At 46.4% G+C, this 15,514-nt stretch overlaps 3 protein-coding genes across 4 annotated transcripts; 2 read left to right on the plus strand and 1 right to left on the minus strand.

Annotated features, from left to right (window-relative positions):
• The first annotated feature begins 381 nt into the window (after positions 1-381).
• LOC6592330 lies at positions 382-4,563 on the plus strand. Of its 2 annotated transcripts, none has more exons than XM_026986734.1 (6): positions 382-698; positions 755-1,917; positions 1,985-2,386; positions 2,567-2,857; positions 3,008-3,108; positions 3,543-4,563. In XM_026986734.1, the coding sequence occupies exons 1-6, from the start codon at positions 556-558 to the stop codon at positions 3,699-3,701; spliced, it is 2,259 nt and encodes a 752-aa protein (XP_026842535.1). In that variant the 5' UTR covers positions 382-555; the 3' UTR covers positions 3,702-4,563. The 2 variants fall into 2 exon arrangements, with proteins under 2 accessions (XP_026842535.1, XP_002017850.1); XM_002017814.2 differs by having other exon boundaries at positions 2,573-2,857.
• A 7,461-nt stretch (positions 4,564-12,024) lies between these two features.
• Positions 12,025-13,754, minus strand: LOC6592270. The gene is made up of 9 exons (XM_026985988.1): positions 13,696-13,754; positions 13,545-13,637; positions 13,378-13,487; positions 13,224-13,318; positions 13,037-13,165; positions 12,836-12,987; positions 12,636-12,780; positions 12,326-12,576; positions 12,025-12,271 (listed from the first exon to the last, which is right to left on the minus strand). Exons 1-9 carry the CDS (start codon positions 13,747-13,749, stop codon positions 12,149-12,151), a joined length of 1,152 nt encoding a protein of 383 aa, XP_026841789.1. The 5' UTR covers positions 13,750-13,754; the 3' UTR covers positions 12,025-12,148.
• A 1,054-nt stretch (positions 13,755-14,808) lies between these two features.
• Positions 14,809-15,435, plus strand: LOC6592269. The gene is made up of 2 exons (XM_002017811.2): positions 14,809-14,881; positions 14,935-15,435. The coding sequence occupies exons 1-2, from the start codon at positions 14,828-14,830 to the stop codon at positions 15,415-15,417; spliced, it is 537 nt and encodes a 178-aa protein (XP_002017847.2). The 5' UTR covers positions 14,809-14,827; the 3' UTR covers positions 15,418-15,435.
• The last annotated feature ends 79 nt before the right edge of the window (positions 15,436-15,514 follow it).

Genomic DNA, 15,514 nt, shown 5'->3' on the forward strand with positions numbered 1-15,514 from the left:
TAATTGGGGCAGCCACTTACACCACCAGCATATCCGAGGATACGAACAGTTAACACTAAATGAACCACTTGCTTCGAACTGAGTTCTGGCTCTGGCTTCGGCTCAGGCTGCGGGCAGAGGTCTATTTCCAGCAGCCTTTGAGCTGCATCGCCCGGGGCGGTGTCGGCTGACTTGTGGGAGCGGATGTGGACGGGTGTGAACGGGTGTGGGCGGGTGTGGACGGACACCGTCTCCTTGTCTGGTCTGGCCTTTATGATTGCTGGTTGCTATGGCCAGCTTTTCATTACTTTGATTAAATAGAGATAAAACCATAAATTATGTTTACTTTGTGGCCATTTAGGCAGAGTATCCCAAAGGGGGGCCGAGGATCACTGTGCGTGTGTGTGTGTGTGTGTGGTATGAGTAATGGCCCATGGTATTTACACATGAGTTGGTCGCATCTTTCACTGCCGTCAGTATAACTATCAGTATAACCATTACCGGCCTCATTCTCGTGTCGTCTCGTCTCGCCTCGTTTCATTCATCTCATGATACTGCTGTATAGGACCACTAAAAATGGCACAGCAGCAACGCAGCTGGGATGAGGGAGCCAGCGGAGGTGGGGGCTATAGGCAGCAGGCCTCCGGCCAGCACAAATCCACCGCTAGGACGGCCAGCAATCCATTGCCGAGCAGAGGAGCCACTCCCAAGGCGCCCAGGTATGAATAAATCTTCTCCACAGCTACTCCAATGATGGGACATGGAACCTTTTCAGGCCCTACCATCCCGCACCGCCATCGGTATATGCAACTCCCTTAATGACGGGGACGGGGACGGGTCCGCGCAGTCCAAGCTATGGCTACAGCGGGGGATACGAGGCGCCCAGGAGTCCCAAGATCACAACGTCCTTCGCCAACGACAGCTGTGACGACGGGAGCAGCTCCACGCCGAGCTCCTACTACCAGACTCCGCCCTCGGGCTCCATAGATGACTCCTACTCGCTGTTCAGCGGTCGCACATCTGCCCGCAGTCCGAATGCTCCGTGCAAGTTCGTCTTCGATGCCGTGAGCCCCAATTCCGGAGCAGACCACTCCGCGTTTTCCAAGAAGTTTGAGTACTACGAGCCCTTCTCGCCGGACGGGGATGGTGGACCCGAGTACTATGAGCCGCCCAGCTCGCCGCGTCGCCAGGGCTCCAAGAAGCTAATGAGGAGCAAGCTGCCGCTTGAGCCACTGCCTCTGGTGACCACAACGGGCGTAGACGATGGCAGCAAGCGACGGCACGACGAGTGGGAGCTGCCGGTGATCAGCAAGATCGACGTGGCCCGGAACCTGAGCTCGGCAGAAGGAGCGGGAGCAAGAAGAGGGGGCTACTACGGGTTCAAGCGCGATTCCTGCGTGACCGACTGCACCCAGCTGTCCATGGAGTCGGGCGAGACGGGAACCCAGCACACAAACAGCACCCTGGTGACCCACACCACGACTAGCTTCAGTTTTACGGACCCAGAGCAGCAGCAGCAGCAGCAACATCTGCAGCGGCAGCGCCGCCATGCCATCAACATCACCTCGAATCCCGGCTACCAGGTGCTCCACAGCTCGCACTCCACCTTGGACCGCACATGTTCCGACAGCGTGGTCTCCCTCCGCTATCGAAAGTCCACCAGCGACCTAACCCAGGATCCGGACCATGAGCTGAGCGGCTGCAAGCCACCCAAACCGGTCAAGGCAAAGCGCGAGGTCGTCGAGCACAAGCCCCGCCGCAGGGGCAGCTCCAAAGGAGGCCTGGCCCTCCTGGCCAGTCGCCGCAACTCGCGCGAGTCCATGAAGAGCGCCTGCTCCAATGCCTCCATAGTGTCCAACGATGATGTTGGCCCACTGGCCTTCCAAAGCTCCAATCGGGGTCGTCAGCGGAGAACGTCGAACTTTCTCGAGCTGCCAGGTGAGGGAAATATCCTTTGTAAGAGAGTGCAAACTTTGAATCGGCGGTTTCCCACGTTCCCCTGCAGTTCCCGACCACATTCGGCCGCGAGTCTGTTCTCTACCGGAGCGCCCGTACAATCCCAGGGCCAGCGACGATCTCTACCGCCTCCGTCACTTCTCCATCAGCAAGGGCAACGTGGTCAACTGCGGGGATTCCATAATCTCGCGCCGTTCCCGGAGCAACACGAGCGTGAACTCGACAAACAGCCGGGCCAGCGAAAGGTCCCCCTTCGAGGGTAGCTGCTGTGGTGGCGGGTATGCCAACGTGGACTCTCTGCCGGTCTCCTCGGACGAGTCGGACAACCTGGAGCCGCCGCCTGCGGCCCGCTACCGAGTGGTGATGCTGGGCGATGCGGGAGTGGGAAAGACGGCGCTTGTCAACCAGTTCATGACCTCGGAATACATGCACACCTACGATGCAAGCCTAGGTAAGTGTTGGGTGCGAGTCACCTGAGAGGAGACAGATGAGAGACGAGAGACGCCTCTTAGAGTCTCTTAGGCTGGAGCGCAGTGAGTAGACAATCGTACCCGTAGCTGGAACCTATGTGTGTCTGACCCCTAGCTTCCCAGCTTCCACTTGGGTCTTTAGAGTTTAATTCTGATCTGAGTTTTAGACGATGAGTTCGGCGAGAAGACGGTCAGTGTCCTGCTGGATGACGAGGAGTCGGACATGGTCTTCATCGACCACCCGAGCGTCGAGATGAGCGTGGAGAACTCGCTCTCCACCTACGAGCCGCACGGCTGTGTCGTTGTCTTCTCGGTGGTCGACCGGGGCACGTTCCGTGTGGCCGAGGAAATCATCAATTATCTGTGGCAGGAGAAATACACCAAGGACAAGGCCGTCATCCTCGTAGGCAACAAGGCGGATCTGGCCCGTGCCCGGCTTATCACATCACAAGGTAACGTTGTAATTCCTGCTTCTTAATTATGATGGCTTGATTTCGTTTCATTATATCCATCCCTGCTATCCTCTCGGCTTTGTTTCGCTATTTTGTCATTTCCCCCAATTTATTATGGACGATGGACTATGAACTATGGTGGGCCCCCAGAGGGAAAAGCCCTGGCCGCCTCACGCGATGCCAAATTTATCGAAACGTCAAGCGGCATACAGCACAATGTCGATGAGCTGCTCGTCGGCATATTGAAGCAGGTGAGTGCGAGTGGGCAGGGGTGTCCAGACAGGACACTGCAGGCAGTGGGCTGTGGACTGTGGGTTGCGGCTTGCGGGCATTTTAGGTTAGGTGCGAAACACACGCAACCCCCTCCGATGCATGGGAAAAGTGTGCAGGAAACAAAGTTAAATGGATTTGCCGTGCCGTCTGCGTCTGCCCCATCCGACACCATCGAACACCAGAGCGACCACCCAGACGGTGCGGCAAATCCATTTAACTTTATTCCCTGCACAATTGGGGCGGCGTTGGGGTTGGGGTTGGGTATCCTTCCGGATCGTTTCACTAATTAATGAAAATTGAGCTGCCTGCGAGTGACTCAAACGGAAACCTGGCCGGTTAACGATAACCAGATTACAGAGGTTGTCTTCTCTCTCTTTTCCTTTTCTCTATATGCACTGTCTCTTCTACCCAGATGCGCCTGAAGGAGGTACGCGAGAAGAAGGCTACCCAGTCGAAGATGAAGCACTCTCGCACCCACATATCGCTGCATCTGGCCAAGGAGATTCTGCAGAAAATCTGCCTCTCCGACATCTCCAAGTCGAAGAGCTGTGAGAACCTCCATGTGCTCTAAGAAGATGGAAGGAGGATCCCCCAACAAATACGAGTACCAGCCTCATGTGCAGAGCCATGGCTCCCAAACAGAATGAGAATGAGGAGGAAGAGGACGAGGACGAGGAAGAGGAAGAGAAGGGGCCGAGTCCATTGTCGATGTCTTCTTTTGGCACATTCTTGTGTAAAAGCCAAATTATGCCACAGAGCACTGTGCAAAGGAGAATTTTTATCAAAAGCGGCAGGCGGAATATTTTGAATGCCATTCAGATTAGCCGAAGGGAGGCCCACGCTTTTGTTATGTTTTTTGCTACGTCGCCGTCGCCGTTGCCGGCCCCAAAAAATATTGAAAGTTTAATGTTAGGTCGCCGCTCCTCAGGACCATCTCCATCTCCATCCCCTTTGCCTTTCCCGTCACCATTCCGGCAAGTCATTGGCCGTGGTCAGGCCTCCGCGAGCAGCGATAATTCGTTTGTTTATGGCGGATGTTTCGATTAGCTTATCGGGCCCAGACGCACCTACTTTCGGGTTCTGACCAAGGCCTTGCCTTGTTGATAAGCGGCGACCCAGCGACGCGTGTGCAGCCTCCACCCAGAAGCTGGGCATAAGTACGAGTAGGCCCTAAGAATATGTGTATATTATGTGTATGTGTACTTATATGTGTTCCAATGGAGAATAATTTCAAATCCAATAATGTACTGTCAATTTAACTAGGCGATGCTGATGCTGAAGCTGAAGGAGCAGCCATAGGCCCATGCAGAAGAGCGAACTTTATAGATGTTGATATACTTATACAAGCATATAGATATACAGATACAGATGCAGATAAAGTTACTATATATATATATATATATATATATCCTATCCGATAAGTGTGCGCTATCCATAGGTATATTTATTGAGTAGACTAAGGGATGTTTACTCCTCGATCTGCTCTGCAAAAACTCTTCCAACTGACGAAAATCTCATATCGGATTGACTGTTGAATGTTGACTGTTGTTACTAGTACTAAAGTACGTACTAAATAAGCCTAAGCCCTAATCAAAGCATAATCTAGCTCGTATGTGCGTATATGCTATATGTACGTGCATGTGAACATATGTATGTGTACTCGTATGTATTGTGTATTTGTGCATGTAAGTGGAGAACATTTCTAACTTTGATCTCTGAACTCTGAACTTATACGCTTATATTTGAAAAATACCTTTACAAAATGCGACAAAACAAGCAAAAATCAAACTAAAAACTAACCAAACTCTAACTATTTTCATATATAAACTTACACATTAGAGGGGAAAATTACTAGAGAAACCAGGTCAGGCCAGAACAGGCCGGGACAGCACTAGACACTCGACAGCCAACCACTTATATTTTTCCATTTTCCCCACCGAACACCACACCACACCATCCTTCATCCTCTATCCTTCCCTGTCGAGAGCACTTTATCATTTTTAACATTTACATTTACCGAAAACCAAAAAAACAAACAAACTAAAAAACTTGCCTCGTAAAAGTTGAAATCTACACAGAAAACTCTCCATCCTATTCCATCCCCTCTTTGGGGGCAATCTGTATCGCGCATACGCCGCGATTGCCAAGGTCCCGGCTTTAATTTGATTTGTTAATCCAATGTGGGAGGAAAGTATTCGAATCAAAGCTAGCTAAACGCCCACCGAATTTATTGTGTAAAACTAATTGAAAAGCAACAAAAAAAACCCAAAAAAGATAAAAGATAAATTATTTCTAAATGGAATTTTACTGCAGATTTATGTAACTGTGCTACACCTGCAAATTGGCTTAAAGCATAATTGTACAAATAACCAAAGTAGAGAAATGGTAGATCGATGTATATTTATATTTTTCCAAAGCTAACGAGTACCTATACGAGTCTATACGAGATGATGATGATGATGGAGAGCCCCTCCCCCGCCCCACAGAGTGTGTTGCAGCACACTGTAATCCACAGTCGTCGACGTTGTGGTGTGTACATTGAGTGTTGCAAGCGTAGGAAGGAAGGAAGCCTTTGTGCCTGTCACAGAAATGAGGCGGCAGAAAAACCAAATTAATTAGAGTACAAGCGGATAAAATCAGATTTCTTCTGTTTGGTGTGTTTAACTCCCTCTCTACCCCTAAATCTCCCATCCCGATAAAGATAAATAAAGGATAACTATGCTCTGTAACTGGCTACAAAAATCTGATCTCTCTCTCTCTTTATCCTTGACTGCTTGGGGAAGGACCCAGCATCCGCTCCGCTCCGTTCCGTTCGAGCCTCTAATCGAATCCCAGTTCAAGGGGCTGCTGCTCAGCTGTTGCGCACTTGAGGTTCATTAGGGGAATGCCTGCGAGGGTGGGATAGGGATTGTAGAAATGTGTTAAGTGCTTGTTGTCAATCATACCGCAACCGAAACTTCGCTGGATTTCACGCTCCAGTGAAGCAGACTCAGCGATGGCGATGGGCCCGTGACACGAGGCCCGCTTGGCAACGAATCAGAAAGGAGGCGCATGATAAGTCTTATTGGTTGTCGTCTTTTACGGATTTCTCGCTCTAAACTGCACCCAGGCACCCGCGCCCGGAAATCAATCAGGCGCTGAAATTCCGTAATTAACTTACGGCGGAGTCGAGAGATGAGACTGAAAAGTTGACAATCCGGCTCTGATTGATGGGCGGGAGGAAGTGCGGCATGTGGCATGGCAACCAGCCCTCATCGGATTCGGCTCTGTCACGGACAACGCGATGGGCTGGCAACGGACTCAGACTCAGACTGAGACTCAGAGAAAGTTTTCCGCCCTGACCCCGCCACCTGCTGAGGCTCATAATTTTAATGAGCTTATTTTATTTTGTTTAAGCAAGGAACGGTTCCAGCAGCTCCGAGCTCCGAGCTCCCACTCCCCTCTTTCTGATTACCAAGATTGTTCCTTTTTGTTGGCCCTGTTTCTGTCTCCGTTGAGTTCTTCTCCTTCAGACCTTAGACTGGAGATTGTGAGGACAGCAAAAATGGAAGAAAGGGATGGTATGGCAAAGGCTGAGGCTGAGGCTGACGCAGAGGCAGAGGAAAAATCAAACTGATTTAAGTTCAATAAACAAACGTAAATGAATAAACCCGCCTTGAGCTGGCCTTTAAACAGCGGTCCCATCCCCATCGTCGACATCAGCGAACGATTCCCTGCCACACAATCTCAAATATTTGTGAAAACATAAGCAGAGTCCTTGGCATTGCGATTGGGAGACGCGACACAAATCGACTTAAGTCTTCAGAGAATTACAACAGGGATGGACCACAGAGATTAATCTGAGAACAGCCAGGTGCTCTGTTACGGTAATTGTAATGGGGATAGCTTCATACGAACATCTCTCTTTGGAAAGAGCACTTTGGAGAGAGACTCCCAAGTCTTTCTCTCTAATTGCAATGCAGAAGGTCGGGGTCAGAATGGAAACGAAACGAAACCCATCTCGAATATGGCATTGATTATATGGCATATGGGATAACGGCTGTCGTCCTTCGGCATTTCCAAGCGGATTACTTGCAGGTCGTTCTGACGGAAGGCAATGCTTGAAGAGCTGTCCCGGGAAACGCATAAAAAGGGATGGAAAAGCACACACATAGTATACACCACTTTATAGAGAAAAAGCTACTTTCCTGCGGTGGGCCTGTGTGTGGATGTTAGCCATCCTAAACCAATTCGGCAAAAAAAAAAGAAAACGCAAACAATCCTCTCGCTCACACAAACAAGCTCTCAGGTATTCTCGCAACACAGATGAAGAAATATTCGCGCTGGCAGTCAACACTCTCAGGGGATTCATAACCAAATAAGCCGAATTTTTAAAGCATATTTTTCCGGCGGCGCTCCCGCCGCGATTCCCGGGGTCCTATCCCCGAGCGGCGAAGAAACGAAACTTTAAACAATGTGGAAAATGAAATTTAAATAACGATTTATTGCCTTTGAAGTGTGATTATTTGTACAGAGCTAGGGACGGCTGATGAAGCAAACGACAGAAAATGTGGTACATACCCTGTACTCCTGTACTCCAAAGAACAGGGCCTGAAATATGCCTGTGATACCCTAGATAGGTCCCAAATGAGATTGGCAGTATGTGCATAGCGCTAGTGCATACTTCCATTGCGATATAGCGTAATGGCCGCGCCAGGCACTTCAATAGGAGCGGAGGGCAAGGGAAGTCTTCTACAGGTGTGCCCTTTCACTGTTTGTGTGTGTTCAGGCCATCAGCATCAAACGGACCCCAGACGAGGAAGGTGGGAAGGCAGGAGCAGGCAATCAGACCCCGGGCACCAGCCGATGCCGCTGTCAATTCATCGCCATTCATTGCCACGAAATTGCTTTTTCCGATAGCTGCTGCTGGAACTGGAACAGCAACAAGTGAGCGCCGGCCGCCTGACTTTCTCTCTCTCTCGCTATCTCGCTGAGTGGGTGGAAGCAATGCATATTTAGAGAAGGTAAGGCAGTACCGATCACACACAAGCGAGGGCGTTGTGCTTTTTGCGCGCATCCACGCATAGGGGAACACTCTCCAAAGACTGGTATGAACCCCGAATAAATAGATACATCTCGCTGCCTTACCTTCCTTCGGATAGTGTGTGAGAGCCATATGGGTGTGTTTGTGTGCACAATTTACAAAGGAAATGAGAAAAGGTTTTCGGCTTGCTGCTTCCATTTTGTGTTTGTTTGCTTGCCTTTGACGATGCTCGCGGGGCGGGGCGGGGCGGCTTGCAAATTGGCGTGGAGAAGGAAACAGGAAGTTGTCAGGGCAGTGTTTATTCTTAAGCAGCAGACGGGAGGCAGGGCGCAAGAAGTCATAGGGAAACGAGACGAGGAAAAAGATCGAAAGGCACGGTGAAAAGGAAGCTGGGCAGAGAGGCTAGGGTAGGGTAGGGGTCGGCATTCGCGGCATGCAAATTACAGCGGAATTTCGATTGTAACCTAGAAACAACAGCGACCGCGACCCTCCGCCGACCCGCCTGCGACGCGAGAGAAGAAGAAAGGTACGCGCATTAAATTCGAAATGTGAAAGGACCTCGACAAAATAATCTCTTAAATGTACGCACAGTACGAGTATCTTGCGGGACCGGCGCACCAGAGCACCAGAGCACCGGATCGGGCGGGCGTGTGTTGCTTCAGCTAAATGCCAAAACTGGCAATTTGCTAAAGTTTGCCCCGCCCTCGCCCCCCCACAAAAGTAAACAGACGACGGACTACAGATGGGGTGCTGTGCTGCCTGAAAGGGAAGAGTCCCGGGTGTGGGAGGCAGCGGGATATAAAAGTCAAAGCTTGTCTGATACCGGGTGGAGACCGGGCAGGGACAGGGGCAGTGGCAGTGGCAGTGGCAGGGGCAGCAATGCTCGTTGGCAGGTTTATCTTCTCAGGGGCCAGCGCACTTGTTGAGCATTTTCAAGCAAATGTGTCAAAGAAATTGAAAGTCTGTCTGTCTGTCTGGTTAGGGGAGGGCAGAGTCAACAGACAGGTGCACCGGATGGTTTGTGGCACAGGAGTTCGTCCTCAGTGAGCTTTTTCTCTGGTACGCCAGTGTCAGAGTGAGAGTCAGTGGTAGGGCACAAAAGTGACCTTGATGCCAGAATGCGGATAAAAAAATATGGATAAAAAGTCAAAACGTTCTGAAAACATGTTGCAGCGCTCCGGGCCCCCGTCAGCAGCGTAACCCAATTCTGATCCCGGTCAAGGGTTGGCCTTGCCCCTGTGAAATGAACTGTTAACCGCACTGATAGCAAAGTCCCTATCTCCCCAGCTCTTGGGGACGCTCTTGGCCTTGGCATCCAGTTGCAACAGAGTTGCAACTGTTGCAACTGTCACGGACACGACTTTCATGTCCCAAACGCTCTTTTTTACGTCCGTCGATGCCAGAATTGTTGTTTATTTTTTCAACATTTACCATATTGACTGGGCGTGGGCATGGACGTGACATTTTGAATAATGCAAATTTGAATTTTACTCGGATTTCTGTTTTTTTTTTTTTTGGTTTTTATGCAGGTCCAGAATGTACACAAGCGCACATTGTAGGGTGTATATGTACACATGTATGTATGTACATACATATGTATGTGGGGTGTTTGTTCGTCCAGTGTTTAATAGCGGATTCTCGAGAGGATTCGACCATTGGTTTTGCATAATGAATGAAAAGCTAACGAGCGATTTCCCCAAAGCAATACCCATGCAATGAATATGCATGCAAGGGTAACATCGATTTGAAATTTAAATTATTCCAAAAAAAAAAAACAGTGTTTGCCTGTTGTCTCGTTATCATAATCGAATTCTATTATTTGGACAATTCACACAAGTGTGGAATTTCTTTTTTCTACAATATAAACATTGAATGATTCCAAATGTAAATTCTGTAAAAGGAAACGCGTATTCAGAATCAGAATGCTTATGATTCAACGAATTCAGTATAAGCAAATGTCACAACTCGTAGATAGAGACAAAATAATTCATAAATGTGGGCATAATAATATTTTCGCTTGGATGTTTGCTTGGATTATGAGCACCAAATCTGTAGTTTTTTCCATAAAATTTCTCCATATTTACCTAGTTTTCATACACCTATTTGTTGTGTATTGTGATGCAACTATCCGGCATATTTCAAATGAACTGTTGAACTGTAATCAATTCAGAAATAACGTTACTGCATCCATACGATTGCTACGATTTTAAAAGTCAATTCTACATGAGTATTCTACATGTCGATGTCATTGTCATGTATGTAGACGTCGGGCCACATTTGAAAAACTATACTATGAATTTGTACGAAGCTCTCCGGTCTAAAATGTAAAAATCTTTTCCCAAGAAAGACTCCAGAAAGCTTTTCGCTTTTCGTATAGAAAGCATGTATCGCATCAGGGAAATCCCCCATTTGGTGGTCTCTGAAAGCCGTTTAAATGTATTATACGTGTCCACAAATGGGCGTGGCATGCCTATTTCTGATTGAAAGGAGACTCTCTTTATCGATTGGCATCAATTTGAGTCAAAAAATTTTAGTCTTAAATTGGCAGAAAGACTTGGAAATATTGCTATATTGTTCAGCCGGGTTTAATATCAAACTCTTTTGACATTATATATACATTATACGAAAAGGGAAATATGTATGTATGAACAATGACCAACAATGCGAATTATCCGATTGCAGTTCCTCTCGTACGTAGTATAATTAGATTATCAATCCGGCTATATTTTCAACCTACTAAGTTTCGCAAAATTCCCAATGCCTCTTAGGGAACGTACGCTACACGCAATGGATCTACAAGTGCAGCTGTTTATATACATATACATACATATGTATTTTTTCAGAACCTATTTTTCTTTTTCTGAAATCTGCAATTCTATAAAGTCAACTCTAGCGGATGCCATTATTTCAGGATGTATGGTGTGGTATGAGAACCCGAACATACTTCGAAGAGCTCATACATAACACAATCTTCAAACCTCTTCGCACCGACTCATACGGCATATCGCCGGAGCAAAAACGGCAGTTGCTGGTTTTGGACCAATGCTGAAGTAGAGAATATTAAAAATTTCTACCTTGGCAGTAGATCCAGCTCAGTTTTCGGAACTCAGAATGTTCTTTGCATTGGCATTATCAAATACCGAGCATAAGTAGATTTAATTTATTTAGGCGAATCGTTAGCTGAGACGTGCACTAACTAGATTATAAACGCCTTAACTGCATTATTCGCCTACGTCTTAACCGAAAGAGTTTTACCACAATTCTGTTACCCGTTCTTAAGCAAGGTGCAATGGATCTACAGGTGAAGCGGCTCACATTTTGTCTAAGCATATTTGTATGCATCTGGAATTGGCAAATCGGTGAAGTAAACTCCTCCGGATGCCATTATTTCAGCACTGACAAGGTAGATTTATTTCTGTGTTACTTGTCGTCAAAGAAGCTGACATCTGCCACCCACAGCGCGACTGGTTTGATGCCCTGACTACCTGCCAACGTTTAAGTATGTGCTTGGCTGATGTAAGCACCGCACAAACCTTCCAAGAGATCGAAAGTAAACTGCTTGACCGCGAAGAGTATTGGTTCGGCTTAAATGGATACGAGAAAATTACCTTTAAATACGTATCCTCTAACCAGCCGCAGAACTACGTGCCGCCACAATCCCAACTTTCATTATCAGCAGCGTGCGGGTACCTAAAACCTTTGGGTCCTGACGCGTACGCTATTAGTACAGCATCTTGCGGGCAGCTCAAACGATTTGTGTGCACCCCTACCGTAAAATGCAATGGCCTTGAGACGAACAGCAGCTTTGCTTCCAACTTCCCCACGGAAGTGCCCTGCCAGCTCAGCCCTGAAGTATCGACAATACTCGGCATTTGAATTTTTAATGCTACGCTGCTATTTTAATAAATTACTTTCAATTGGCCTGAACCTTGAGTTCGAAAATATCATCAACCTTATCCTAAGACCGCAGTCAGCTGCTAAGATTATTTTTTGCATTATTTTCGTTCAGACGCTTGCGCTTTCTCCCCTTTTTTTAACTGGGACAAATATGCTCGACATTTTGTTTTGTACGCCTGAACAATTCGACCTCCAGGTGATAGAGCAATCGCTGCATGGATCTTTAATGAAAAACAATTAGAATTCCGCACATTTGGGATATGAAAAGGCTTTACCTCGAGGTACTGCAGTTCACTTTCATAATGCAACGACTCCTCTAGAAGACCTAGGGCCATCTGAAAATGTTCTGGTCGCAGGAGGTAGGACATTTCCCCAATGTTCTGCTTGTACCACTTAGCGTAGTTATCGAGATTGCTGTGAATGTCCATTGTGCAGGCTGACGTGGCACGCGCCGTCAGCAACAAATGTAAGAGAGAAGTCAGACAACCAGTTGTAGCCATGTGCAGTACTCGGCCTTTGAGGTATTCTATGGTGGATATGCATAAATATGTATACATGGGTATAGACCTTCAAACCAATGTTTACTTTTCATAAACGCTGTTGTTTCCGAATTGCAGGTGCTGGCTATGGACTGTACCAAGATGAGGTAGAACTTCCAATTCGTGAAGTTTTCGGAGTTTGACTGTTTGAACAGGACTTGAAGAGCCTCTTGGTGATGGCAGGCAAAGAGCTGAAAGAATGTTTCAGTTAGTCTCAGCAACTAGCCTTTATCCGACAGTGGAAACCTTTTCACAGAGAAGCTTTACAAAGGTTAGCTCGTCCACACCTTCATTGATCCAGGCACTAAAGCTGGCAAATGCCTCATTGATGTCCTTAGCTTTGTGCAGTTCCAGCAAGGTGCTCAAATGCATATTCATACACACGCCCATGGCATCGGCTGCTAGCATCAAAGCATTATTTTGAAGATATTTCCGGGATCCTCTTACCTGGCAGGGCACTGCACAACGGCTCGACATAGCTTAGGTTGCTTATCTTCGGATCGGCCACGAGTCCAGTAAAGAGATTGCCCAAAGCGTCTGCCAGAATAGCCGAAAGCTTCATTCCAGACTCCGCATCTGTCAAGAATAGAAACACATAAAATGGGGTGCAAATATCATCTGGGTATGAACCAACCATAGGCCGCAGATACAAAGAGATTGGCCAGGAGCTCGTACTCAGTTTCCAGAAATATAATTAAATTCACCTGGAGCTGCTCAGAGTGTTCTTTACTGATATCAGGGATGAATCATTGTCACATTTTGATCATATTGAATTTGGCGAATCGTACCTTAATATATACTCCGTGGCGGTGAGGATCCGCAATTGCTGTAGCTGAAGTAAAACCCGAAAGCTGCCAACATTGGCTGGTAACTGGCAATAGAATTTGGATGCCAATAGCTAGAAGGTATCCTTATGTACATATGTATTCATGTGCATCGAAGCTGGCGTACTCACCCTTTCCTTAGCATTTAGTTGTCTCAAGAGTTGGTCCAGCTCATACCTGGCCACAGGTCCCTGCTGCGTAATTCCGCATTGTGTTTCTATGGCCTATGTGGTAAAAACAGGCGTTGTATTATCCACGCACCTTCCTCCGACTATCACTCACCTTGCAAACTAGCGGAAAGCAGTTGCTAATAGTAGAGAAATTTCTGTTTAGCATAATTAACATTTAAAGAAACTCCCGCCACGCTGGAAAGACCCTCAGAAATATACCAAAATATGACCATCTCATTTTAAAAATATACCGTAAATATACTGACGAATTCAAGTTTTATTGTACGAACTTAGCCCACTTAAGCCCCCTTTATTTAAATAGTTCAACTACTTGAGGTAAATGTCGGGAAATATTAACGCATGTAAATTCTTCTTGTAGATCCATTCCATATTTCCATTCCATAGTTCACCAAAAAAAAAAAACAGTCCCAATGTTGCTGGCATTTGAAGACTTGTTGCGTATATATGTATGCCTTTGTATACCCTATTTCGATAATTTCATATGAAGACAATGATTTCCAAACTACTTTTAACACGTACTTAATAAAGACATTTTCTCATATTGATACGTTTAACACATATTGATGCATATTTTTAGTATCTTGTGACCTACTGAGCCTGGGATGACAAACATTTTCTCAATTCTATAATATTCCTTCCCTAGGGTATGAAAATTAGTGTTGCCCGCAACATTGTGTATGGAATGGGGCTCATTGTCGTCAACCGGTTCAAAGAGAGCCTTACCCGATTGAAGTTCGGCTATCGATACCATCGACTGGTTACGAGTGGTGCGCGCCAAATATAAATTGTTTGAAAGTAATGAGCGAAAAATATTTAATACAACACATTGCTTTTATTTCCTCATAAGTCCACTATCGTGCTATGCTCAGTGCTGAAGAACATAAGGAAAAGGCGCGCTTTTTGAATTCGAAATAAATTAGTGCTTTTATTTTAGATGTATTATGGAAGTCTTTCCATTAAAAAAAGTGGCTTCCGTTCAGCAAAACCACCAGCCCTACAGTATATAGATGTGCCAGTTCATGCAAGGAAAACGTGCCAACATTTAACATTAGTTTGAGCCACGCCTCCATCGCAGAACTAGTTATTAATATGCACATCTGTGTCAAACGAAAAGTCCCAAATTAATTAGTGTTCAGCATGCAAAACTTTCGTACTCGTATATATAAAGATCAACTGATGCTACGGCCCCATTACAGAAGCAGTATAACTACATATAAGTGAAAATGTCCGTATGGTGTGCAACGGTTGTTTTCATCCTGTGGCTTGATCCTACATTGGTAGATATTTGATTTCCACATATGCCAAGCAAACACTTACAGTGGACTTACAGTGCCGGCGAATATCAAACTATGATGTAAGACTTGAATCACTCGAGAATATAAAGGTTGATGAAGAAACCTTGTTTGAATTCAATCTCAAATTAATTGGGCGAGACCGACTGCTAAATGGATCTTTAATCAGCCACGTTGATATGGATGAGCAATATGACGTATGGATAGATATTGCGACATTTAAGAACGGAGAATGGATGCCAATGAATTTGAAAATACGCACCAAGCCATGCGATTTTATGAAGAACATTTTTGGAAAATATTACCAGCCCTCGTTTTTGGATTCAAACTTACCCACCGGCGATGACCTGTGCCCGTTCCACAAGGGTGAATATTACGCTAAAAATGTTGCCATGTCCACCGATAATTGGCCATCTTTCACAATTAAAGGACTCAACAGAGTCAGTTTTTCCTTCCTGAAAAATGGCAAGATTGTTGGTGGGTTCGTTGTGGTAATTAATTTATTTGATCGAAACACTTGAGTGATCGAAACTAATAAAATGAATAAATATTGAAGGAACATTTCTGAAATAAACGATTACTGCGTGCAAATGTATAAATCCAATCCATTTGGCATGC

This window comes from Drosophila persimilis, unplaced genomic scaffold, assembly GCF_003286085.1.
Source record: "Drosophila persimilis strain 14011-0111.01,24,50 unplaced genomic scaffold, DperRS2 tig00000002-arrow-pilon, whole genome shotgun sequence".
In the NCBI taxonomy this organism is placed as follows: Eukaryota; Metazoa; Arthropoda; class Insecta; order Diptera; family Drosophilidae; genus Drosophila; species Drosophila persimilis.

Coding starts and splice junctions, on each gene's coding strand:
- LOC6592330 (XM_026986734.1), top strand. CDS start 556: ATGGCACAGCAGCAACGCAGCTGGGATGAGGGAGCCAGCGGAGGTGGG. Junction 2,387..2,566: donor CACCTACGATGCAAGCCTAG/GTAAGTGTTGGG, acceptor TTCTGATCTGAG/TTTTAGACGATGAGTTCGGC. Junction 3,109..3,542: donor TCGTCGGCATATTGAAGCAG/GTGAGTGCGAGT, acceptor TCTTCTACCCAG/ATGCGCCTGAAGGAGGTACG.
- LOC6592270 (XM_026985988.1), bottom strand. CDS start 13,749: ATGCTAAACAGAAATTTCTCTACTATTAGCAACTGCTTTCCGCTAGTT. Junction 12,988..13,036: donor GTTGTGCAGTGCCCTGCCAG/GTAAGAGGATCC, acceptor TGATGCTAGCAG/CCGATGCCATGGGCGTGTGT. Junction 12,781..12,835: donor TAAAGCTTCTCTGTGAAAAG/GTTTCCACTGTC, acceptor ACATTCTTTCAG/CTCTTTGCCTGCCATCACCA.
- LOC6592269 (XM_002017811.2), top strand. CDS start 14,828: ATGTCCGTATGGTGTGCAACGGTTGTTTTCATCCTGTGGCTTGATCCT. Junction 14,882..14,934: donor TGTGGCTTGATCCTACATTG/GTAGATATTTGA, acceptor GTGGACTTACAG/TGCCGGCGAATATCAAACTA.